We start from the raw sequence: 26,112 nt of genomic DNA, 5'->3' as shown, positions 1-26,112 counted from the left end.
AAAGGTTGGAAAAAACCCGTTATGCCGATATTTGTTATTTAAGGAGACACCAACTCATATAACAACGTAAAACTTAAAAAGCAGTTAACCAAATGTCTGATTTTTATGTTTTAATTGGCGAATATAAAAACAAGGAATAAAACAGTTTTAACATAAATGTTTATTAAAATAATAATAATAGTAAATTTCAAACCAGCAATCTAATGTGAAATTGCAGTAGATATATTGGATAAGAATATGTAAGCGTATATATGCATACACGTTATTTAAAAACTACTGTGTTAAAAAAAAACTAAGTGTTATAAAATAAAGATTACCCAAAGAGAAGCATAATCTCCCCGTTGTTGCATAACGGCGAATGCCCTTCCTGCAATAAAGTTAGCCGATAGCTTGGAGAAAACGAGCATAAAAGAAGTGGTGTTTCGGTGAGTGGTTCTTTCTTTCCTTGGCAAATCGTAAATCTACATTCTGGCTTACATAGTTCACGGCAGGGGACGCAACACGTTCACTGACTGATCCGTTGATGCACGGGAAGGCAGTTCACCCATTGACTCGTTCGCGAACGGAAAGTCGGGAAAGTTAGGATTCGTTCCCTCACTGATCCGTTCTCGCGATGAACCGGAAATGCAAATCGCTCACTGATTCGTTCACTCACAGATCCGTTCGTTGGTGAACGGGAAATGCATTCACGACTCGTTCGTGAACGGGAAGTTACGTCATTTTCTTCTTCGTTTTGTTTTACGGCGAGGTGGTGCACTCGCGTTTACTGAAAGGAGTCGTTCCTTTGAACGAATCGTTCACTCAGGAGCCAACACTAGTCGGCAAGGATGGCAGCAATGCTGTCTGTCACTCACTCGTGAATCGTCACGAACGACCAATCAGCAGCGACCGTTCATGGAGGAGGGACTTTACGAGTCAGTGACAGGGCCGGTTCTAGGAATGCACATAAGAGGGGGCAGTCAGAAATGTGAAGGGGGCATGTTCTTTTCTTTTCTTTTTTTTTTTTTTTTTACACATTTTTAACACTGTTAGTGTTTTCTTCACGGCAGTTGTTAGCTGTGTGTCCAGATCTCAACCTGGAGAAGTGGATTGCACTCTGTCAGGCCTCTACACTAAGACCTGTCCAGCTTGGGTGTCCCACTTGAAGATTAAAGCTTCTGCTGGTATTGCTCTTAGGGTCACTGAGGCACGCAACCCCCCTGACCACAATAAGGTGGCAATCTCTCAGGGGGGGGGGGAACATATAATATGAATGTTATATTAACTATTATTTGAGTTGTCGTTAATCATTAGTTATATGTTATATATATATATATAGTTATGCTTCTCTCCCCTCCTTGAAGGACATTTACACCTCCCATCTCACCCGCAAGGCGACCAAGATTGTGAGTGATGTGAGTCACCCCGCTCACTCTTTGTTTGATCTTCTGCCCTCTGGGAGGCGGTACAGGAGCCTGCGCTCCTGCGCTGGAGGAAACGGAATTTCGGTTTCTTTGTGTGTCTTGACATATGAAGGGATTGACAATAAAGCTGACTTTGACTTTGACTCTGATATCGCGCGCGGGTCATTACGACGAGTTTGGTGGAGTTTTTACTGCTTCTTCCAACTCCTACCGCGCTGACTGTAACTTGGCACTCTCTGGCTGCGTCTTGCCTCATTTGCATACTCACAGTGATTGGATGTTTACGGAGGGGCGGGCGCGGAGTCCTGACAGCAGGCTGTGTGAGCACACACACTGCACCGACATGAGAGAAGAGAGGGGGCTGATTAACGTGTGTTTCTATCAGCGGATTTTTCACTTCTAAAAGTTTGATTCGAGGGGGCAGGACATCTGTTTGAGGGGGCGTTGCCCCCTCTTGCCCCTGCGTAGAGCCGGCCCTGGTCAGTGACGTAATTTCCCGTTCACGAACGAGTCAGTGACGCAATTTCCTGTTCACGACCGAGCGAGAGACCCTTGCCAATGGATCAGTGTGGGGAGGTGTGGTAACGATTCGGTTAACGATTCTTTTGAACGAATCTTTTGAGTGAACAGATTCTAAAGATCCAGTTCACTTAAAAAAACTGGAATGCACATCACTACCACACGGATTCTCAATCTCCAGAAGCGCGTTCTCTTTTTCAACTATTACCTTGGTGGATGCGCCGTCTTTAGAGTTTCCCGCGGGTTCCGAAGCCAGATGAAACGATGAAGATTTATTTCTGTGCGAGTATTCGCGGCGGAAGGGACGACGCACGCCTGTACGAACACATCGTCAAGACACTCGGAAAGTTCGGGAAGGTTCTGACTGAGCACGTGGGCGACAGCAATCTGAGCCATACAGGTCAGAAGTCACATTTCCAGTCTTTACCCAAAGGGCACGTTAAGAAATTCCCTCGTGCAATATTGTGAGAGGCCGAATGCGCCCCTCTGCCATTCATTCATCTGCCCCTCCCGAGTTTCCAAACGGTCCGAGTAAATCAATGCGCACTCGGGTTGTGTTCCTACTGCCATCACGGTAGTCGATTGACGGCAGGCCCAGAATTCCTCACTTTGGGGAATGAGCAATCAGAACAGTTAACAATAAATTGTTGTGCCAAAGTAGTTACCTAGGGTGACCAGACGTCCTCTTTTCCCCGGATATGTCCTAACTAGTGTTGGCTCGTGAGTGAACAATTCGTTCAAAAAGAACGAATCCTTTCAGTGAACGAGAGTGAACGAATCACTTTCTAAAGTGATTCGTTCTTTTTTCCTTTCATATATAACTTCAACCAGTAGATGTCAGTAATGCCCATTGAAGCTGGTGCTACCTCGCCGTAAAACAGGGGTGGGCAAAGTTTTTGACTCGCGGGCCAAACTGGGTTCTAAATTTGGACCGGAGGGCCGAACCAGGAGCAGATGGACGTAGTGTTTGTGTGAAGTAATATAAGCGACCTGTAAAGGTCATTGCATAAAAGATTTTGGCCTTTAGTAGGTAATAAAGCATGGATATTCCAAACAAGTTTTTTGAAAACAAATGCATTTATTAACAGCATTAAAAAAAAAATCACTAAAAAACTGCTATCAGTGATTCTCATAAAATACGACACTATTATTATGAATAACAGTCTCCATCACTTCAGTGCCTGCAGGTCAGATTAATGAAAAATGTTTATCTTATGAGATCACATCAAACAGCAAACATTCTGACCAAATATATCATCTTGAAGAATCGGTGAAAGCATACATCCAAATAAAGTAATCAAAACGGCAACACGGTGAGGGGTATCTGAACATCAGAGCAGAGTTTTAACTCACAAACACCTGGTAACAGAGGTGAGGAAACGGGAAACACTTCCTTAAAGTAAGCCTTAAGAACTTTACAGGTTAAGATTAGTCGCAAACAGGTGGTGCATCAATGTCCTTGAGCATCCTGCATTGTTTGAAAATGAGAATGGTCGCTAGTTTCAATCCCTGCTATGTGTACAAATCATATTCAAAATGCATTTTTTTACAACAAACTTGAGAGCCTCCCCTTCATTTTCAGTGGGAACAGTGTTGTTGGTCTCCCTTTTTTGCTAGTGCATCATAGTCTGGAGTAAAATTTGTTGTGGCAATTCTTAGGAGAGATCCGTTTACCTCGATCTGTGACGGGTTGATGTGGCTGAACGTCACGTCGCGTACGTCGAGCCAAATTGGCCACTCTTTTAACATTCGGCACTCACTTCTTTTCTTCGGGCCATTCATTTTAATGGAAGGATTCCAGGGGAAGGTTTGTGGGTGGCTTTAGCGTAAAACTGTATCTGAAAGCTCAGCGAGCGAATTACAAGAATGCTGTCGTCACAGCCCACGCTCTAAATTCGGGACTGATACAAATAGAGCGCGAGTGCGCCATGTCCGTACTACTGAGTACGTACGTACACGCACTTGTGAGTGTGCACCGAGCTTTCTGACACGGCTTCCGGTAGTAAATGCGCAGGCGAGCGGTTCCCCATCTACTGGGGAAACGCAGTCATTGCAGGCAAAATGACAAAAAAAAAAGTTTAATAATACAATTAATTCAGGGTTGGCGGGCCGGATTAAACGGTCCCGTGGGCCGGATGTGGCCCGCGGGCCGTAGTTTGCCCACCCCTGCCGTAAAACAAAACGAAGCCAGCCAATCAGCAGCGCCAGCGAGCGTTAGATGGAGGAGGGACTTTACGAGTCAGTGACGTAACTTCCCGTTCACGAACGAGTCGTGAATTGCATTTCCCGTTCACCAACGAACGAATCACTCAGTGAACGAATCACTCAGTGAGTGAATCACTCAGTCTGTCTTAGACTTAGACAAACTTTATTGTCATTTTGTCAACACTGGGTGTACACAAAACGAAATTACGTTGCATACGGCTTTCAACAATGTAATGATATTGCGGCTGGTTAAAAAGTGACATTCTATATAAAAATATGAAATAAGATAAGTATAAAGTACAAAGTGCAGCAGTGATAAAGTATGTAAACAGTGCAGGAGACAAAAACAGTATTTACAAGTGTGCAGAGGAATGCTACGTTTGAATGTTCAACAGTCTGACGACAGCAGGGAAAAAACTATTGCAGAACCTGGTGAACCTGCAGCGGATGCTGCGAAACCTCTTCCCAGAGGGCAGCAGGGAGAACAGTCCATGGTGGGGGTGTGATGGGTCACTGATAATATTACGGGCTCGGGACACGCAGCGCGGGGATGACAAGTCCTGAATGGAGGGAAGAGGAGCCCCGATGATCCTCTCTGCTGTCCTCACCACTCTCCTCAGGTTCTTCCAATCGGAGGCGCTGCAACCTCCACACCACACCGAGAGACAGCTTGTCAGAATGCTCTCTATGGTGCTTCGGTAGAACGTCCTCATGATGGGTGGGGGCAGGTGGGCTCTCCTCATCCTCCGCAGGAAGTACAAGCGCTTCTGTGCCCTCTTGACCAGTGTTGTGGTGTTCACAGTCCAGGTGAGGTCGTCTGTGATGTGGACCCCCAGGAATTTAGTGCTGCTGACCACCTCCACAGCTGAGCTGTTGATGATCAGTGGAGCGTGGTGAGGCTGGTTCTTCCTGAAGTCGACGATGATCTCCTTCGTCTTCTCCACATTCAGGATCAGGCTATTGTCTCTGCACCAGCCCACCAACTGCTCCACCTCCTCTCTGTAGTCCAGGTCGTTGTTGTCCCTGATGAGGCCCACCACCGTTGTGTCGTCTGCAAACTTCACGATGTGATTGGTGGTGAACCTGGGGGCGCAGTCGTGTGTCATCAGGGTGAACAGCAGGGGGCTCAGGACGCAGCCCTGAGGGGAGCCTGTGCTGAGGGTGATGACATCTGAGGTGTTCTGTCCGACCCGGACTGACTGAGGTCTGTTGGTGAGGAAGTCTAGCAGCCAGTTTCGAAGGGGGGTGCTGAAGCCCAGGTGTTCCAGTTTTTCCACCAGATGCCGTGGAATGATGGTGTTAAACGCTGAGCTGAAGTCCAGGAACAGCAACCGCACGTGGGTGTTCCTCTCCTCCAGGTGAGCCAGGCTCAGGTGAAGAACGGAGGAGATGGCATCCTCAGTAGAGCGGTTCTGCCGGTAGGCAAACTGGAACGGGTCGAATGTTGGGGGGAGTCTGGAGACGATGTGTTCTTTGAGCAGCCTTTCGAAGCACTTCATCATGATGGGAGTCAGTGCCACAGGTCTGTAGTCATTCAATGAGGTGATTTGAGGTTTCTTCGGCACCGGAATGATGGAGGCAGCCTTGAAGCATACTGGCACTGTGGCTTGGCCCAGCGAGATGTTAAAAATGTCTGTGATGACACCAGCCAGCTGACCTGCACATTCCTTGAACATCTGCCCAGGTATGTTGTCGGGGCCTGGGGCCTTACGTGGGTTGACTCTTCTCAGAGTCTTCCACACTTCGGCTGAGTCAAGGCAGAGTGCCTCCTCTTCCTGAAGGGGAACAGATTTAACTGCAGGAGTGCTGTTTAGTGCCTCAAACCGCCCAAAGAAGTTATTTAGACCATTTAGGAAGTCAGCATCAACCTCACCCACCGGGGGGGAGGGTAAGTTGTAGTCCGTGATCGCCCGTATGCCTTGCCACATACTCCTGGTGTTATTGGCGTCGTGGAAAAAATCCTGAATTTTTCGACTGTGGCTTCGCTTCGGCTAACCTGATGGCACGGTTCAAGTTGGCTCTCGCTGTCCTCAGTGCCTCCTTGTCGCCAGACTTGAAGGCTGAGTTCCGTGCTCGTAGCGTATGACGTACCTCCTCAGTCATCCAGGGTCGTTGGTTGGCTCGGGTGATGATGTTCTTAGTGGTGCTGACGTCCTCGGTGCATTTGTTGATGTAGGCTGACACAGTCATGGCGTACTCATCAATGTCGATCTGATTGTCATATGTTGCTGCTGATTTGAACATGTCCCAGTCAGAGCACTCAAAGCAGTCCTGGAGTGCCTCCATGGCCCCCTCAGACCACACCCTCACCTGCTTCACTGTGGGTTTTGCTCTGATCAGCAGGGGCCTGTATGCAGGGATTAGCATAACAGATAGGTGGTCTGAAGAGCCGAGGTGGGGGCGGGGGGCTGCTCTGAATGCATCCTTTATATTGGTGTAAACCAAGTCCAGAGTGTTCTCTCCCCGAGTTGGAAAATCCACGTGTTGGTAAAAATGAGGGAGAATAGTCTTCATGTTAGCCTGGTTGAAGTCCCCTGCAATGATGAAAACACCCTCTGTGTGCGTGGATTGCAGCTCACCGATTGTCCGATAGAGAACGCTCATGGCCTCTTTAGTATTAGCGCTAGGAGGCACATACACAGCCGTCACTCACTCGTGAATCTTCGCGAACGACCAATCAGCAGCACTAGCGAGCTATAGATGGAGGGACTTTACGAGTCAGTGACGTAATTTCCCGTCCATGAACGAGTCAGTGACGCAATTTCCCGTTCACGACCGGGTGAGAGACTGCTGCCAACGGATCAGTGTGTAAGTGTTGTATTATAGAAAGAAATGTGTTAATTACCCGAGCCAATTATTATTATATATAATAATTTTGGGGGGGGGGGGTTTGTGTAGTTGTATTGTTTGATGTGTATGGGTTGTTTCCACTGGATGTAAAAAAACAACAAAAAAACGTATCAGTGTGTGAGTGTGTGTGTGGGGGGAGGGGGGGGGGGGGCTAGGGTTAGGGGGGATTCATTGAACGATTCATTTGAACGAATCTTTTGAGTGAACCGATTCTAATGATTCAGTTCACATAGAAGAACTGGAATGCACATCACGAGTCCTAACGTGCAAGGCAGGGTGCAAGGCGTCCTCATAAATATGAGAAGGTGTCCTCTTCAGCAACCCAAATTTGGAAACCGATGCCGTACGGCAGACAGTACCAGCTTTTTTTTTCTCAATAAAAACATGAAAAACACACATATCAGTATCCCCCCCACACCTGTAACTTTGCCTGGGAAGTGGGGAACCTGTTCAAATTTGCCACAGTACCTGAAAAGAACCCCAAGAAGGTAGAGAAAGAGTCAGTTTATGGCCAGGGCACATCGTTTTAAAATGAGAGGGGAGGGGCTTATTCTAACGGGTTGACATTTTAATAGAGTTCCTGTTATAATTTCTAGCCCCCCTCCCCACCACCGTAACTTTGCTTGGTACAAAAGGACCCTTCAGAACTGAAATTCATTCTCAATCATTCATTCATATCAATTAATTCAAATCATTGTCGTTAATGATTTCATCACAAAACTTGTTGCTTTTTCTTAAATGAACACTTCTTACATTGCCATAGTGTCAGCATTTAATTATTGTGCATTGTCATTAACCCAAATTAATAAATACAAAAATATTAGGTTGCTTTGAAAATATTTGAATAATAAAAATGGATTAATATTGATCACAATAAAGAATAAAGTCCCCTTTGTAATATATAATCATCTGTAGCATTTATTAAGGAGTTATCATTGGGTTATTTTTTTTGGTTGTGGAATAAATTAAACAAATTAAAGTGTATTCTTATGGGAATATTTAATCCAACATACGACTATTTGAACATACAAAGTAGGTCCCGGAACGAATTCAATTCGTATGTAGAGGTTTGAACTGTAAGTGGGGCCTGCTGGGGCTCCTCCCCCAGCTATTTTGCTACCAGAAAGACAAAACAATGCCTGGATCTGGAACTCTTCTCAATTGAGTCCAACACAACAAATCAAGACCGACCAAGCAAGTTAACGTAACCACGGAAAACCTACCAGACATTGCTGGTTGCCAATTCCAGTCCAGAAAGCTCGGCTCTGCTACGCTGCTGGTTCCTCCCGCGGTAACTTGTAGTTGTACGTCAGTGAAATGGGTCGGGGGTGCGCTGGAGCCGATCCCAGCTGACTACGGGCAGTAGGCAGGGGACACCCTGAATTGGTTGCCAGCCAATTTCAGGCAGTTATGTCGGCCGAACAAATATTTGGCACCACGCAACGACCAGCTTTTGTCAATCCTCTCTCATTTGGCCGCAGCCAGTACCAGCTGCGGTCAAACGTGTGCACTCTCGCCATGAGTGTTTTCAGGAGAGGGGTTGGACGATGGATTCATTCACGATCGGGACTTGGACTGGCTCCGACAAGCTGACGGTGGGAATCACCGTCCTTCTCAGTCCCTCCGCAATAATCGTAACTGACCTGACATCAATGTGTTTTGCTATTTTGACGACATGTGGCGTGACAGTGGTGGTTGCCGAGGTGACGCAGCCGTCGCTGGGCGTGGGCTACGAACTGGGCCACGCCTACCTCAAGAAGAAGGATACTTTGTGTCTCTTCCGACCATCATTACGATGCAGTGAGCGCTTGACTTTTCTTATTGTCTCGTTGCAAGTATGAGCAAGAAACACCGCAAAAAGGCATGGCTATCCAGATAAATTTGATTTGACTCCGTTCCTGTCACAGAGTTGTCGGCCATGATCCGAGGAGCAGCAGACGGCAAGCGGATGTTGATTATGGACTATTCCGGCGAAGATGATGTGGATGACGTCCTGGAGCACTTCTTCAAGACAAATCCTCACTGAAACAATTTTCCCGCTCGCAGGAAATACGCACGTGTAAATACTAAGGGCGTCCGTCCAATAGATTGTGCAAGTACATAGCGCTCTGACCTATAGCTTTTGATGTTTTTCCACACGTGTGCTGTATACACTGACTGGTTCCACAATGCATACAATAAAATGGTCATCCTCATCATTCTTATCAGCAACTGCATACACAGTGTAATTGGAGTCAGTTAGACCTTTATTTGAATTAGTTTGAGAATTTCCATCAATTTACAACTCAACATTAGAGTTCATGGAACCTTGAGGTACTTGATTGGGGTCAAAGGTCACAGACTGCGCCAGCATCAGTTGACGAGTTGGCAGTGGTCCGAGCGGCTGGCGTTTTGTCCCACTGAACACTGAGCGTGCCGAGCACACAAACCAAAACTGTTCACGTCTTCGTTAGTGCTGCAAAAGTCTCGTGACGCATCAATGTGTGAAAATTCACCAACAGTGAAAGGCCCTTCTCGCGTCACCTGAGACCCACCAGGCAAGCGCAAAAGAGATTTCTCCTTCTCAAGTTAAATAGAATGAGCAGAGCCTTTCATCATCCTCATCATGGCTGAAGAGAAAGGGTCAACAACAAAGTCAAGGAGAACAAACTGCCACAGGGATGAAAGCATAGCAGAGGACGAGTTGCGCAGTCATTCAAGTTGTAAAAACGTTGCAATCAATTTAGACGGGGCCCAAATTCTTGGCAGCCCCAATTAAGACCCACCTGCATAGCAACTAAGCTCTTCTTTTCAGACAGACATCTGGTCCGAGCCAACGCTTAGTCACATTCAGCGGCTTTACAAAAGCAACAAGCAAAACAAAACGTGTTAGCCGACAACCATGTGCAAAAAAACAATCAGCACTCACTTGCCGTCGGTGGACTAGCGTGTACGTCGCCACCGTGTTTGGCTCTCCTTTGGAACACGTGTTGGTTGGCATCGCTTTGGCTTCAACGGCTGACACAGAAGAAGGAAGGGAACGTTCCTTCACACACGATACTGAGGCACCGAGACGATCGCGTTTCGCTTTTCTTCCGCACGCACGCAGACGATGAGTATGGCTGTTTCCTGCTTGTGTGGGTGTGCCCCCATGGTCTTGTGTGTTACTGTTGTTGTCTGTGTAGGTGGTGCACCCCCATCCTTTTGGGGCTCCGGTGAGGTCGTGGAAGCACAGCTGCCGCAAAGGCGGGCTCAAAGTCCAAGAGCCGCGGTGAAATGACGGACAAGTCCCGTGCTAGGCTGTCCGGCTCCTCGCCATCATTATCCCGATCCCGTTGGGCGCCCGGGGCCACTCCGTCTCGGTCTGTATTTATGAGGAGTCGCTCGCCTCCGCCGTACGGACCCCTGGTGTAGGAACGGGGCTCAACATCAGTGTCCGTGTCGAGGCTGGAGGCGTGGCTTGCAGTCGAGCCTTCCTCGCCGTCCGAGTACGCCACCCTGGAGGAGCCCCCGCCCACCATTGCTGAGGGTGCCATCTTGTCCACAAACATCCGTTGCCAGTTGGCCAGAAGGTCCTCGGAAGAACTGGCAGAGCTGGCCCCCACGCTCGGCGCCTGCGGAGTTGTTTGAGTTCAAGGGGGGTTTGTATACACACATATTTGGGCGTGACAATTTTTCGATTTTAGTCTCAATTCCATTCAACCCAAGTGGTATCTGAACATTTTTTTGCGGTCTACATATGTTTGGTGTGCACTGACCTGTGGCGGGCTGCTGAAGGGGCTGGACTGGCTGGAGGGCGTGTCGGCAGCGATGGCGCCGTGATGCTGCGGTTCGCTGCGCGAGGGTGCGGGGCTGGGGGGCACCAAAGGCTGCTCGCTGTGCAGGCTGAGTGAGATGGCCTGGCGCGTGGCGTACGTGCAGTTGGGAAGCGGACTGTTCTTGGGAATCTTCACCTTGTCATCTGAGGAGAACTCGATGACCTTCCGCCCAGGGTAAAGCGGGTTGGGTGGCGGTGGTGGTGGGTACGGATTCAGCTTGTCGAAAGAGGGTGCGGCGCCTGCCTCCTGGCCCGCGTCCGGCACGCTTTGGCACGAACCGTCGAGCACAGTGTCGTTTTCGGTGCCTGATCCTTCCGCAGTCATGTCCACGTGCACAAAGACGTCCTCGGCGGTCGGCCAGCCGCGGCTGTTGGACTGCGCCGAGTTGAGGAGCAGCGGTTCGGGTTTTTCCAGGACGCGAGCGATCACCGAAGTGGGAACCACGTCGGACGGTGTGAGACTCAACGTGTCCGGGTCCTGGCCGCAGGGGCCGAGGCTCGGCTCGGGCAGGCTGCTGCTCTTCATGTGTTTCTTCAACATGTCCTGAAGTTCGCACGGCAGCTGTGCCACAGCAAAGCTGGCTCAGTGAGGCCCCGTGCTTACAGCGCGCGCACGCACACGTGCACACACACACGTGTACCTTGACTTTCAAGTGCCCCAGTTTGCAGCTTTTGGAGTTAATTTGCTTGCTACATTCTGTGAGTTCTAGTTCATATGAAGCGCAAGATTCAGTAAAGTGGGACAAAACTGCAGCAAATGAGGCTGCGCTGCCCTTGCACAGGCAAGGAGAGCGCTCTAAACAACCTGCCCTCCAACAAAGGAAATAGGGAGAATTCCAAATGATGGGAGCTCCCGATGTCACACACTCGGCCACGCCCCCATTCCCTACCCAAAACGCGTGTGGGCGTCTTGTGAAACTCCTAAGTCAAGGTACCACTGCGCACTCATGCAGACACGTCAAATTACTTACATCAGCAAACTTGTGGTTCCTGAAATGTGACTTGTTGCATTTGAGCAGCTGCACGGCAAGGTTGCAGTCCAGCCGGTAACGTTCCTGATGCACACACACACAAAGATACCAGCTGCTTGAGTTGACCTTGGTGGGTGACCTTGCCATGCTAACGCTGAGCCAAAGTGCAAATAGTCGAAAGCCTCAAAAATAGAGAAGGGCAAAACTGGCTGGCTGGTGATGGCATCAAGCCATTCACCTATTTGGGAGGGGCGTTGTTAAATTAGTATCGCTGGTTGCTGATTGGATTCAAGAATGGTTGAGAACGACTTCAGATTCCAGAGCTGGAAATGGACGAAGTCACTTTTGAACAAAAACGCACAGGTTCACTCACGTTGAGCTCCTCTAGACGGTCGATGGTGTTCTTGGCCTCTAGCAGCTTGTTGGTGAGCTCCACCATCTCGCCATCCATCGTCTTCTTGTCTCGATCCAGCGTCCGCAGCTGCGGGACAGGCAAGGGCAGCGCGTTAGGCAGCGGCCCATCAAGAGAGACATTTGCAAATGAGGAAGGGTGGATAAGGAGGAGAGCTACAAACATTAACAGGGTCACAATGAGGAAGAGGAAAGGAAGGCTTAGATGAGGAAAATGAACCCAACTGCATGGACCCAGGTCTGACCGATGGCAGCCTGATGAGGATGACCACAATTCCATTTGGAGCAGCGTGAAAGGCGGGTGGTAAAAAGGATTGTCGTGTTTCTGACACAAATTGCAACCTGATTGGTCAAATCAGTGCAATCATCTCAGAAAATGACAGCCTACCATCGAAACATTTCGTAACGAACTTTTCTTTTTCTTCAGCAATATTGCTCAACGCCGCAACTGGCCCGCGCCCAATGTTGGCATGCGACCAAACTGATGGTGCCGCTGAGGAAGTCAAGCTTTTCTTTGGGCAGCGGCGCACTCGTCATCTTTCCCATACGCACCCTCGTCATCTTTCACGTACGAGAGAAGCGTATCGAACGGCACGAACGGGCCTCCGTGAGTCACTCGGTTAACTGTAGTTGTCAACAATTTTCGACATGTGGAGGAAAGAGCGTTTCTCGGTCGGTTTTCTAAAAGGTGTCGGGGGCCACAGTAGCAAAGAGCCGACACAATTTCTGGGGCTGCTCTGGCAACAGTTCAGCTCCTTTTGCTCGCCATGCTCACTTGCCATCTTTTGCATTGGGAACCCAAAATGTTGTCAACTCTGGTCACCGGCAGCTACGCGTAGTACGATGGTGGCTGTTGCTACGGAGACGGACGGAGAGGGCCACAACATGGGTAGACCAAGTCAATCAATGCCATCTGAAGTAACGTCAACAAACAATTCTTCTCGAGTGAAGGCTGCCACATCATAAGACAAACGAATGAGGGACCATTTTGAGATGCTCCGGGCTGAAATGGTTACCAGAGCATGAAGCTTCTCTTCCAAGTCCTGATTGGCCCTCTGAGACGCCGTGTAGCTGTTCTGCAGTCTGCGGAGGGAAATAAAAAGACCATCGTGCTGTCAGTCCAATCGCCAGGATTCACGCTTTACCTCCCCAAAAGAAAGCCAGGGTTGCCGTGACAACTGCATGAGCTAACACACACAAGTACAAATCGGACTGCAGCGCAAACAGGCATGCCGGACCATTGAAATACAAACAGCGCTTTGTTCACTCTCAAGACTATCTCGTTTGTGTTGAAAGGAAACAGAATATAGACACACGCACAACTCGAGTTTGAAGTCTTCTTCACATTTGACATTTGCGATTTCTTTGTTTTCAGAAGCGGATTGCTGCTCCAATAATAGCGTTGAAGCGGAGAGGAGGCTTCACAGAAAAGTGCTCTAGGTGAGGCATTTTTAGCTATGACAAGCGGCGAAAGGTTTTTACTTGGCGGTCAATGCAAACAAACAAAAGGCCTCACCGGCGAAACTTGTCCCTCATCTTGTCAAGGTCGTCTCTGCTGCGGCTTAGCTCCGCCTCCATGTAATGGCGACTCCCGTCAAACTCCGCCTCCGCAGACTCCAGCTTGTGGGCGGAGAGAGACAGGCTTCGGCGGAGGTCCTCATTCTGCTGCTGAAGGATTCTGCCAGACAACAAATCATCATTGTGGAGGCGGCAAGCAATCCTGTATAAATCGGCCGCAGGCTCCTTTCGGCTGTCTTGACTCTACTTGTCCACGTCTGACTTGCCGCATTTGAAAACATCAGCTGTACTTCTGACTCCTCACTTAGTCACGAGCGGAAATGAGCTCTTATCCAGGGCAAATGTCGTCAAGAGGTTTACAGTACCCCGGCGGTCCCTGAAGGTTCGAAAAGAAACATCCAACCAAATCCCTGCCTTTCAAGTAACTTAATATTTCCAAGTACAGTGGTACCTCTACTTAGGAACTCAATGGTTCTGCGATCAGATTTGTGAGTAGAAACGTTTGTAAGCAGAAGCAATGCTTCCAATAGAAATCAATGTAAAAGCAAATAATACGTGCCGGACTATCCGAATAGTCACACTTTTTGCCCTAATACTCTTTGTAAAACATACAGAAAACCAAAAGAACAATTTTATTTTTGCTTTTTCAAACCTTTATAATAAAAACGAAATGTCACTTTATTCTTGACCTCCTAACTCTGCTTAGGCAATATTTTCTACACTTGCTAAAAAGTACCCCAGAGAAGACACAGAAAAAGTCAGGCTAATAACTTATTGCTTCAGTTCAGAAGTCGAAAATTGGTTTGTAAGTAGATACAGAAAAATCGCGAGGCTCCGGTTCGTATCTCAAAAGGTTCGTAATTATAGGTGTTCGTAAGTAGAGGGACCACTGTAGAAGAAGAAATGGAGGAGCAAAATGTGCAAGGCATAGATTTTGGAAGGACCTTCATCATAGGTACAAGGCGAAAGGGGCTCATTGGGAACCTGACTTGAAAGTAGGGGTGTAAATCGCGAGTTTTGTCACGATACGATATCATATCGATACAAAGGACCACGATACGATTATTGCCGATATCTTAAAGCCTGCTGTGATTCATTCACGAGACAGTGCTCCACGATCGATATTTTTATTTTAATTTTATTTTTTTAAATAAAAAATATAGAACAATATCCTGATTTATAACAATTCATACGCAAAATCAACAAGGTACTGCAAACTCTTTATTTAGGAAATTACAAGAGTATTGCAGTATACAAAGTGCTTATTTTAACACTGAACTTTATCAAATTCCTATATTTTTTCTCATATAAGTAAAGAAAAATGAATATTCTTTCTTTTTTGTAATACCATTCATTAACTTTAAAGTGCATTACTGAACTATTTATTTACAATAATTTTAATTGTCCGTTGAGCCATCTTTTCTTTGGAATCCAAAGTGCTTCCAAACGAATGACTTGAAGCCCAAAGGGGAGCGAATTTCCTCGTCTTCTTGGACACTAGCCATAGCACCAGCCCAGGAGCCACGTAGTTGTCGGCTCCCCTTTCACGTGCCTGCTCTGCTCACAACACAGCACACCGCGTACTGCTCCCGGAAAGAGGAAGCAAGCAACAATGAACTGGATTTCAAAATAAAGTCGCGTCTAATGTCCGAGGTCAAACACGGCGATATAAATCGATGTTTACGTTTAGCATCGATGCCAATAAATCGTAGAGCATTATATCGATTAATCGATGTGTATCGAAGATTCGTTACACCCCTACTTGAAAGGCAGAACACTTGATTGGCGTGCTTGGGATCTTTACTCATTACGAATATTCACTCTAATTATAAATGAACGCAGCCAAGCGGGGGGGGGGCAAGGGGCTTCTATGAACGGGTGCGTGTCATTCTCAGGGATTTGGAGTGGGAGCAGGATTGCCTCCTTGCACATAATGTGCTAGTGATCAGCGCTGCGGTGGCTTTCAAATGTCAAGGCGTTGCCGTTAGGCTTCCTTTGGGGTCCTCTGTGTAAGGCCCAGTCACAAGAGGCAGTTTAGGATGAAACTTATCTGCGCGATGAAGGCGAGGTGACACCAACGAGCAGAATGGCAAGGTCATCTCACCTGATCCGGTCCGAGTCTGACAAAAGATCCTGAAAGACCACACAGACAAAAAAGACCGCAGAATCAATCAGATGAACAGCATGCTGAAAAACGTAACAGGAGGAGACGAGGGGAGTTAGCAAGACAAATGAGACACCGCTAACACATTTCGCTCTATTAACATGCACTGTCCTTAACATCAAAATGAGGAGCCAGCCCCAAGGACAACATGAAAAGCCCAAAGTTGGAAAAAGGACCTCACCAGTGACGGCTTACAGTCACTTTCTAGGAGGAATGAAAAACTGAAGGAGAATGTTAACATGTACCGTATTTTCCGGACTATAAGTCGCAATTTTTTTCCGTTTTCAGCGGCTTATAATCAGGAGCGACTTATATGTGAAATTATTAACACATTATTACTTGATCATTACTTACTTACTATATTATAGTTGATCACTTCACGTTATTTTCACCATAAACCACATGAGACCGCACTAGGTCTGTGGAATAATTGGAGCCGCCACTGAAAATGAGTCTGACCTCAGCGCCCCATGTACTTCCGGAGTCAGTAGCGGCGTTGTTTACAAGTGACACGGAGGACCAAGATTTCAATGGATTTAATGATTTGGAGTGACGCGGATGATTCGATAAAATTATTTATTTATTTTATAGTCATTTGATGTATAGTTATATAGGTCTGGAATAATTGGAACCGCAACTGACGATGAGTCCGACGTCAACCCCGCATGTACTTCCGGAGTCAGCAGCGGCGTTTTTTTTCCTTTAAGTGACACAGAGAACGAAGATTTCGATGGATTTAATGATTTGGAGTGACACGGATGGTTTGATAAAATTGTTGTTTATGTTATCATTATTTGATATATAGTTTGTATAGTTATGTAGGGGGCGGCTTGGTAACGCACTGGTTAGCACGACTGCATTACAGTTAGGAGGGTGCGGGTTCGATTCCACCTTCGGCCCTCCCTGTGTGGAGTTTGCATGTTCTCCCCGGGCCCGCATGGGTTTTCTCCGGGCACTCCGGTTTCCTCCCACATCCCAAAAACATGCTTGGTAGGCCGATTGAGCACTCCAAATTGTCCCTAGGTGTGAGTGCGAGTGCGAATGGTTGTTTGTCTCTGTGTGCCCTAAGATTGGCTGACAACCAGTTCAGGGTGTGCCCAGCCGACTGCTCGATGACTGCTGGGATAGGCTTCAGCACGCCCGCGACGCCCGTGGGGACAAGCAGTACAGATAATGGATGGATGGATGGATGGATGGATGGTTATATAGGCCTGTGGAATAAATGGAACCGCAACTGTCGATGAGTCTGATGTCAGCGCCGCATGTACTTCCGGAGTCAGCAGCGGCGTTTTTTTTTTTTTTTTTAAAGTGAAACAGAGGACGAAGATTTCGATGGATTTAATGATTTGGAGTGACACGGATGGTTCAATAAAATTGTTATTTATGTTATAGTTATTTGATATATACATAGTTTATCTATAGTTATATAGGACTGTGGAATAATTGGAACCGCAACTGACGATGAGTCTGACCTCAGCGCTGCATGTACATATGTACTTCCGGAGTCAGCAGCGGCGTTGTTTATAAGTGACACAAAGGACGAAGATTTTGATGGATTTGATTATTTGGAGTGATACGAATGGTTCGATAAACTGACTTGGGACTTTTACTTTTATTTACACATGATGCACTTTAGCAAACTTACAGCTTGCACTGCATATTTATTGGACCAGCAGTGTGTTTATATTTTGCATTGTCAATTCTGTTGTTCTGTTTGTCTTCCTCTTTTTAAAAGTCATGAGCTGTGTGACAACTGACAACTGATTTTCCCCAGAAGCAAGCTGGAAGTTTGCACTGCATATTTATTGGACCAGCAGTTTTTTTATATTTTGCATTGTCAATTCTGTTGTTCTGTTGGTCTTACTCTTTTTAAACATCATGAGCTGTTTGACAACTGACAACTGATTTTCCCCAGAGGGGACAATAAAGGTTTCAATCAATCAATTTATAATATACTTGTTTGAATAACTCTTAATATATTACGTCAGGCATGTTCTCAGTTTTTCGTTTGTTTTTGTAATGTTAGCATACCATAAAGTCCCCCCAAAAATGTGACTCGTACTCCGGTGTAACTTATACAGTGCCTTGCGAAAGTATTCGGCCCCCTTGAACCTTTCAACATTTCGCGACATTTCAGGCTTCAAACATAAAGATATAAAAGTTTAATTTTTTGTCAAGAATCAACAAGTGGGACACAATCGTGAAGTGGAACAAAATTTATTGGATAATTTAAACTTTTTTAACAAATAAAAAACTGAAAAGTGGGGCGTGCAATATTATTCGGCCCCCTTGCGCTAATACTTTGTAGCGCCACTTTTTGCTGCAATTACAGCTGCAAGTCGCTTGGGGTATGTCTCTATCACTTACTTCACTGGTTCTTCTATATCAAACAATTTTCTTTAGGTTCATTTACCTGACATGTTTCGGCGGGTTCTTCCGCCGAAACATGTCAGGTAAATGAACCTAAAGAAAATTGTTTGATATAGAAGAACCAGTGAAGTAATTGAAAAAGAAAAAACAAGATGAACCTAGTACAACTATGTCTCTATCAGTTTTGCACATCGAGAGACTGGAATTCTTGCCCATTCTTCCTTGCAAAACAGCTTGAGCTCAGTGAGGTTGGATGGAGAGCGTTTGTGAACAGCAGTCGTCAGCTCTTTCCACAGATTCTCGATTGGATTCAGGTCTGGACTTTGACTTGGCCATTCTAACACCTGGATACGTCTATTTGTGAACCATTCCATTGTAGATTTGGCTTTATGTTTTGGATCATTGTCCTGTTGGAAGATAAATCTCCATCCCAGTCTCAGGTCTTTTGCAGACTCCAACAGGTTTTCTTCCAGAATGGTCCTGTATTTGGCTCCATCCATCTTCCCATCAATTTTAGCCATCTTCCCTGTCCCTGCTGAAGAAAAGCAGGCCCAAACCATGATGCTGCCACCACCATGTTTGACAGTGGGGATGGTGTGTTCAGGGTGATGAGCTGTGTTGCTTTTACGCCAAACATATCGTTTTGCATTGTGGCCAAAAAGTTCGATTTTGGTTTCATCTGACCAGAGCACCTTCTTCCACATGTTTGGTGTGTCTCCCAGGTGGCTTGTGGCAAACTTTAAATGAGACTTTTTATGGATATCTTTGAGAAATGGCTTTCTTCTTGCCACTCTTCCATAAAGGCCAGATTTGTGCAGTGCACGACTGATTGTTGTCCTATGGACAGACTCTCCCACCTCAGCTGTAGTTATCTGCAGTTCATCCAGAGTGATCATGGGCCTCTTGGCTGCATCTCTGATCAGTCTTCTCCTTGTTTGAGAGGAAAGTTTGGAGGGACGGCCGGGTCTTGGTAGATTTGCAGTGGTCTGATACTCCTTTCATTTCAATATAATTGCTTGCACAGTGCTCCTTGAGATGTTTAAAGCTTGGGAAATCTTTTTGTATCCAAATCCGGCTTTAAACTTCTCCACAACAGTATCTCGGACCTGCCTGGTGTGTTCCTTTGTCTTCATGGTTCTCTCTGCGCTTTAAACAGAACCCTGAGACTATCAAAGAGCAGGTGCATTTATACGGAGACTTGATTACACACAGGAGCATTCTATTTATCATCATCAGTCATTTAGGACAACATCACTCCAGAAGTTCAGTGAGGATCTTTGAATGATCCTCACTGAACTTCTGGAGTGAGTTTGCTGCACTGAAAGTAAAGGGGCCGAATAATATTACACGCCCCACTTTTCAGTTTTTTATTTGTTAAAAAAGTTTAAATTATCCAATAAATTTCGTTCCACTTCACGATTGTGTCCCACTTGTTGATTCTTGACAAAAAATTTAAATTTTATATCTTTATGTTTGAAGCCTGAAATGTGGCGAAATGTTGAAAGGTTCAAGGGGGCCGAATACTTTCGCAAGGCACTGTATATGTTTTTCTCTTCTTTATATTGCAATTTATGGCTGGTGCGATTTGTACGCCGGAGCGACTTATAGTCCGAAAAATACGGTATTTAGTTCTTCAAGTTCACACGCTTCTTTTGATACTCATTTGCTTGGAAAACGAATGAATGACTGAAAAAAGTAGATTTTTGATTTGAAAAGATAATTTTAGAGCTATAATGAAAAATTCCCCTCTGCGTTTCCAAATAATCCTTGGAGCTCAGTTGTCTGTCTAACCCTACCCCAGCCCCTCGGAGCCAGGCCTGGAGGTGGGGCTTGTTGGCGAGCGCCTGGCAGGTAGGCCTGCACCCACGGGGCCCGGCCAGGCCCAGCCCGAAAGGACACCAGCTGTGGGTTCAGGTTCTGTGAGCTGGGCGGCAGCCAAAGGTGGGGACCTTGGCGCTCCGATCCCCACCCACAGAAAGGTTGGAAAATGCCAGGTGACAGTCCTTGCTGCTTGGGCTGCTCTGTCGTTGGGACGGGGGGGGACAACGGCTTGAATTTGGGGACGAGAACAAGGGATGATATGTCTCTGTACTTAAAGCTGGTAACCCTAACCCCCACCTACCTTCACATGTGACACAATATCCTGTTTTGCTCGAGGACGTCCACCTGTATCTCCTTGATTTACCTTGGACTTTACATGCCCTGCCCTCTCGGCGCGTTTGAGTGCTGCCGACCACGTGTCCCAACGCCGCATGCGCTCGGCGCACGCGCCGTCGGGCAAGCACTTCCCACCAAGGCGGGGGCCAGTCCTTTGACGAGAAGCCTTCCTGCCCAGCTGTGTGAGGTGGGCCGGGGTTATGACGCGACAGGTGATTTCATCCAGAAAGGTGGAAAAGCGGACCTTCTCTTCCAGGAGCCGCATCCTCCACGCCAAGCGTGGCGAGAACGAGCCGGAGGAGCTGCGCACAGACTGCTCCCTGTCCAGAGAGGGTGTGGGCAGATAGCGGGCGCCCCACTTTGCGCCAGCGTCCAACAGCTCCGCCGACGTGGACTTCCTGATGATGTGGCAGGTGCGTGCCACAGCTGGGGATTCCGCTTTCTTCAATATGCCCTTGGGGGCGACGGCAGCTCTTCTTTGGTCCTGTCGCTCCACGACGGCACCCCGGCGGCGGTCTTGGCGCCAGCGGGCGCGGAAAGACTCTCTCGGCGGGTCGTCGATGGCAAATTCCAAGCTGGACAGTCCGGACACGGAGTCGCTTTCGGACCGAGCCTGGGTGACGCGACGCTGCCATTTATAGCCCGCGGCAAGTGGCTGAAGGGGAGGCGGAGGTGTGTTGAGGGTTTGTTGCTTTACCTGGCTGCCATCCGGCGCTTGTGTCTGAGGGGCCAGCGTGGGCATGGGCGCGGCGGCATGCCGCACCTCGCGATGCTGCGGCGGAGCTTTGCGGTACGGCTTCCTGGACGGCGCCGCACTGGTCATCCTGGGCCTGGGTCCTTTCCTATAGGCGATGTCAGAAAAGACGTGTCAAAAGAAAGGATGGCAAGTGTCCGCAAAGTACCAGCGTGACTGGCCGCCGCTCGCCCGCCTCAAATGCAAGCAACCGAGTTTACTCGCTCGTTTGCGCTCCGGGTCGAATCTTGTCACAGTTTATCAGCGTCTGATGTGCCTGTGCCTGCGTGTGTGCGCGCCTCAGGCTGCACATTGATCTCAGCAAGTTTCCAGAACAGGAAGTGGAGCCGCATTGATCGGAAAGATTAGCTTTGGCAAATGCTGACTCCCATTCCAAACCACCTTGCGCTTTGACATGCAAAATAACAAAGTTCAATCTCACGCTTGGCACATACGCTGCCACTTTTTGTGTCCCTCGCTTAGAACGGGGGAGAAAAGGCGCAGGCCGCCTGGCCGGAGCGTGTTTTCGCGTGCTACAAGTGCGCTCAATTGCTCATGTGGTCTACGAGTGAACAACGAGAGGACAACTGCGCGCATTAGTAGCACAAGCAGAGTACAGAAGTGTGCACGGGTCGTGACTTGAGCACTGGCTCTTTTATTGCGGCTTTAGGTTCTGTTATCTTTCTTGCACCACCCGTTTTCTTTTCATGTGCGACCTTAAGTGCCCAGAGAGGCGCCTCGAAAGCATCATTGTGACCTGCCTGCCGCCAGCCCTACGAATGACAAGACAAGTCAACAGCGGAGCACACGTGTCCTCTGAGTGGTAAGCAGCAAACAACACCACTGACACTTAGATCATCCTGGACTTCAGTAGGTCCATAACAGATCTGCCATCAATGGCAACGCAGAATTAAATCCCTCACCTTCCCGGACAACGCCATCTCTGCCGACCTGTCCTGGTCGGCCGACAACAAGGATGTCCTCAAGATGGCGCAGCAGCGTCTGCACTCCTGGAGAGTGCTCAGGAAAAACATCAACCGCAAACTGCTGCTAACCCATCCTCTATCAAGAGCATCAAGTACCACTGCACTGAGGCAAAGCGCAAGAAGCTCCAGAGAGTGGTCAAGAATATCATGGGATGGTCCTTCCCCTCCAACAGCAGAGCGCAGTCCATCATCAGACAGCACTCATCCTGCCCACAGCCGCTTTTGCTTTCTGCTTTCTGGCAGACGTTACAGGTGCATCAAATCCAGGACAAACAGATTCAGGGACAATTTCTTCCCAAAAGCCATTACCACCCTAAAACACACAAAAGCCTCTCCACTCCGTATGCTATTGATTAAGAATTACTTTGACTATTTTTAACTGCAATACAAACAACAATACACAACCACAACAACACTGGGGCAGCTACGCAATAGTAATTGTTGGCGTGAAGCTGAAGCGAGGCACATTTGGAAAGAACAACAGGGACAAGGGGAAGAAGGCACGAGCACATTTAGTGAGCCTTACTCATTCTCAATTCTGTTCTCGTCCACCTTGGGGAGGAGAGGTTCATAAATGGGTCTGCCGTTCTGCCTAACGCGTGCACTGTCGTGGCAACACATGAGTACCAACAAGATTGTCTCGGCCTCCAAAGTTTGAGCGCCCCCTTCAGTCCTTCTCCCTCACCACGCACGCACACGCACGCACGCGATGAACCGAGCCTAAACTGACCGGGCCGCGTAAATCCGAGGCGGTCTGACCTGAGCGCAGTGCCAAGCCAAGCCTTAACCAAAGGGTGCCCGCATCTAGCGAAGCCACCGCGATCGGGCAAGCTGCGCTCACAAGCGATCCAACGTACCTCGGCGTCAGAGTTGTCGGCAGGCCGGCCCGCCGGTCGGCCGAGCGGAGAGGAAAGTTTAGCCGGAGCTGCGTTCTTCAGCACGGCACAGCACGGCACGGCACGTCCCGGAGCGACCCGAAGGGAGGGGCGAGCGCCGATACTCGGCCGCAGAAGTGGTGGCGAAGCAGGGCGGCGGGAGGACGAAGAGCCGCTCGCTTCGAGCGACCGTCAAAAATCACTCAGAGAAAGTTAGCGAGCTGAGCTGTCGCCATCTTTACCCGCGGGGCATGATGGGTAATCCTCCCCATAATCCCACCCGCGCCCCTCCTGCGTTGTGACGTCACGCACCGCCAGCGAACGTTCAAAAAGAAGCGTCAATTCGAGAGAAAACACTGAAAGGAAAGGAAAAGCGTCACTTGGAATATCATTATAATGCGGTCGTGACGCCATTAAACCACAAAGGCGTGCAGACGCCTTTGGATTTGCTGGTGCTAAAAGTTGGGCACATGGAACCTTATTCTAAATAATCTATATTGTTTTGGAAACAATATATATACACTACCGTTCAAAAGTTTGGGGTCACAAAATTGTTTGGGTGACCCCAAACTTTTGAACGGTAGTGTATATATTTATTTAGATAATTATTTATAGATTATATATATAATCTTCTGTGTAAAAAATCTTATAATATATATGTATACTTATATTCATAGATTTTTTATAATCTTATACAAATATAAGATATAATTTATAATATTTAATTCATAATATTTTATTATAATAATATTTACACTACCGTTCAAATGTTTGGGGTCACCCAAACAATTTTGTGACCCCAAACTTTTGAACGGCAGTGTATATATGTGACAATATAAACAACGGACAATTGATATCTATAAACAACAGTTATAGATAGATAGATAGATAGATAGATAGATAGATAGATAGATAGATAGAGAGAGAGAGAGAGAGAGAGAGAGAGAGAGACCGTATTGGCCCGAATATAAGACGACCCCCTCTTTTTCAAGACTCAAGTTTGAAAAAAGACTTTTTGAGCAGCAAATTTAATTTTTATACAGAAAATGATTACATCTGAAACAAATGATTATCACAATACATTCGAGAGAAAAAACATGTTATTATGCCTCATTCAAATCATGCAAAAATTGTCTATCACATCTTAATATCTGAACTTTTAAATAGTGCAATCACATTTGTAAATGAATGGTTTCTCGTTTTTGAAATGTAAATAAATACTGTGATAAAACAACAAAATTGCAATTACTGCATTAACCATCAAAGTAAAGTCTATTTGTAACTGTAGTCTTGAAACAAATCTGAATAAGGAAAAAATTTCAATAAAATTATGCAAACTGTTACCGCTATTGTTGGGGAGCCTGAGGACTGTTTCGGGGGTTGGCTCGGGTGGTTATGCTCTTTTTGCCCCCGAGTGTCGGTCAGAACACAGGAGGGACGACGTGGTTCAGTTTTGATTGCTTTACTGAATTATTGGCAAAAAATTAACAGGCACTGTGGCTCATAGGGGCATACAGGCAAACTGGCAAAAGGGCAAATGTGGTTCTTGTGTGTGTGATTATTGAATGAAGGGTGTGTGGGGTGTGTGTGTGGTTCTGCAACAGACAGAAATACAGCACGTAAGTCAACGCTCAACTTCTGACTTCACACAACACTAGTAGACGGCACACATACATAACTAACTGCACGTAACGGTTCCGCTATACTAAATAACCATAAATGAAATACCCTCAGCAACACACCAAACATAAGTCATCGAGACAACAAAATACATCTGCTGGCGACCGTTAGTCGCCGTGCCGCTGTGTAACGGCTACTCGTACGATGCGAGGCAAACTTAAAGGAGCGCGCCGAAGCTATCAATCAAACGGCGCACTCACGAAACAAACCGCGATCCGACAAACGGCACAACAGTAGACAGTAGTAACAATGAAATGTATATACTCACTTTGTGTCAAAGACTGTCAAGTGGCATGGTGGTACAAGATGGTGTAAAATTGGGTATCGAATTTGGCCCAGGCACATTGGCTATCCCAAAACATGTTGTAGTTCCAAAAGTTCACCAGGAGATGGTGTTAAAGCTTGACATAGGGGTGACCGGATGGAAACTAACAAATCTAATAAATTAAATTATTAGCAATTGGGAGGACACGACCTGTTCAAACACGTAGCAACGCACAATTTTGGAATATGAGTTTGCTATGCCATAATTTTAAGATGTAACAGTGTGGTGAATTGTCTTGGTTGCTTCGCTGGTCTCCAAGAAAAACACTTGGTGGAAGATGGCTGGCTCAGAGAAGGAACACTCCAGTGACACACGGCTGATTGGGAAAAGATTTTATTCAACCGATGTCAGAGTGAAGTTTCTCCAAATATTCGAGTGGCCCAAAAGCAAAGATGTTAGCTGCTTCTCTCTCGCATATTTTATACCTGGCAAGACCGCTGATCTCATCGCTTTGAATAACAACTGCGGTTCAAGTCTCAGTATACTTCGTTGCCCCTAAAAGGTCATCCACTCGGCTCTTCCCTGGTCACGGACAACTGGCCCATCTATATTCTAGGTACCCATACATTACTGAAACTAAACCTCCCTGTCCAGCACAAATAACTCATGCGCAATCCCACTGCGCCGGCCTGGCTTTTTAGGGCAACATACAGAGACACATGCAGGCCAAAATTTACAACATACCCCCCTTTCAGGACCTTATAAGTGTCCCGAAAACGGTCCGACAAGAGACGACATCGGTAAACATCCAAAAATTTTCCCCCAACCCACAAACAAACAAACAACACTCCCCCCAGGAGTTATGAATCATCCCCCTTATTTCTCGTCGTGCTGTCAACCTCACAAGATTGTTGCAGAGTAACTTCTACCTGTTCAAGTTAGCCTTTCCTGCTGCAGCTGTCACTGTCTGAAGTCCTGTCAATCACGTCTCTGCAATCACTCTTTCCCAGTCCAAATACAAATTTTCACTCCAAATTTCCTCTTTGATTTAAATTTTTTCTCAGTATTCTCAAATGGGTACCAGTCCCGTCAGTTTTGTTCAACCAATTTGTCTATGTACATTATCTTTGTCTCCCCTTCAAGTCACCTCACTGTTCAAATCAGTCACCCTTTTGAAGCAATGGACCTGTAATCCTCCCAAAATGATAT

The 26,112-nt window shown here is 47.0% G+C and overlaps 2 protein-coding genes and 1 long non-coding RNA gene across 8 annotated transcripts; 1 reads left to right on the top strand and 2 right to left on the bottom strand.

Annotated features, from left to right (window-relative positions):
- The first annotated feature begins 2,043 nt into the window (after nucleotides 1-2,043).
- dnph1 (2'-deoxynucleoside 5'-phosphate N-hydrolase 1) lies at nucleotides 2,044-9,177 on the top strand. 2 transcript variants are annotated; one of them, XM_037272233.1, is made up of 4 exons: nucleotides 2,044-2,322; nucleotides 8,510-8,572; nucleotides 8,667-8,777; nucleotides 8,885-9,177. In XM_037272233.1, the coding sequence occupies exons 1-4, from the start codon at nucleotides 2,187-2,189 to the stop codon at nucleotides 9,001-9,003; spliced, it is 429 nt and encodes a 142-aa protein (XP_037128128.1). In that variant the 5' UTR covers nucleotides 2,044-2,186; the 3' UTR covers nucleotides 9,004-9,177. The 2 variants fall into 2 exon arrangements, with proteins under 2 accessions (XP_037128128.1, XP_037128129.1); XM_037272234.1 differs by having other exon boundaries at nucleotides 8,667-8,812; nucleotides 8,885-9,011.
- Nucleotides 7,895-8,560, bottom strand: LOC119134999. Its single transcript, XR_005100476.1, has 2 exons — nucleotides 8,481-8,560; nucleotides 7,895-8,439 (listed from the first exon to the last, which is right to left on the bottom strand). It is a non-coding gene; the product is annotated as an uncharacterized LOC119134999 (long non-coding RNA).
- Nucleotides 9,178-9,205: 28 nt separating the features above from the next.
- tjap1 (tight junction associated protein 1 (peripheral)) lies at nucleotides 9,206-23,230 on the bottom strand. Of its 5 annotated transcripts, none has more exons than XR_005100420.1 (11): nucleotides 22,941-23,230; nucleotides 21,062-21,206; nucleotides 20,330-20,977; nucleotides 15,778-15,806; nucleotides 13,672-13,833; nucleotides 13,172-13,238; nucleotides 12,118-12,225; nucleotides 11,745-11,828; nucleotides 10,715-11,335; nucleotides 9,942-10,570; nucleotides 9,206-9,884 (listed from the first exon to the last, which is right to left on the bottom strand). XR_005100420.1 is itself a non-coding variant. In XM_037272121.1 (11 exons), exons 2-11 carry the CDS (start codon nucleotides 21,185-21,187, stop codon nucleotides 10,121-10,123), a joined length of 2,229 nt encoding a protein of 742 aa, XP_037128016.1. In that variant the 5' UTR covers nucleotides 21,188-21,206; nucleotides 22,941-23,230; the 3' UTR covers nucleotides 9,206-10,120. The 5 variants fall into 5 exon arrangements, 4 of the variants coding, with proteins under 4 accessions (XP_037128016.1, XP_037128015.1, XP_037128017.1 ...); XM_037272121.1 differs by having other exon boundaries at nucleotides 9,206-10,570; nucleotides 20,330-20,542; nucleotides 20,609-20,977; XM_037272120.1 differs by having other exon boundaries at nucleotides 9,206-10,570.
- Between the last annotated feature and the right edge of the window lie 2,882 nt (nucleotides 23,231-26,112).

This window comes from Syngnathus acus, chromosome 15 (genome assembly GCF_901709675.1).
Source record: "Syngnathus acus chromosome 15, fSynAcu1.2, whole genome shotgun sequence".
Lineage (NCBI taxonomy): Eukaryota > Metazoa > Chordata > Actinopteri > Syngnathiformes > Syngnathidae > Syngnathus > Syngnathus acus.
Note: the sequence above shows the minus strand (reverse complement) of the source record. Positions and strands in the feature narration are given on the sequence as shown.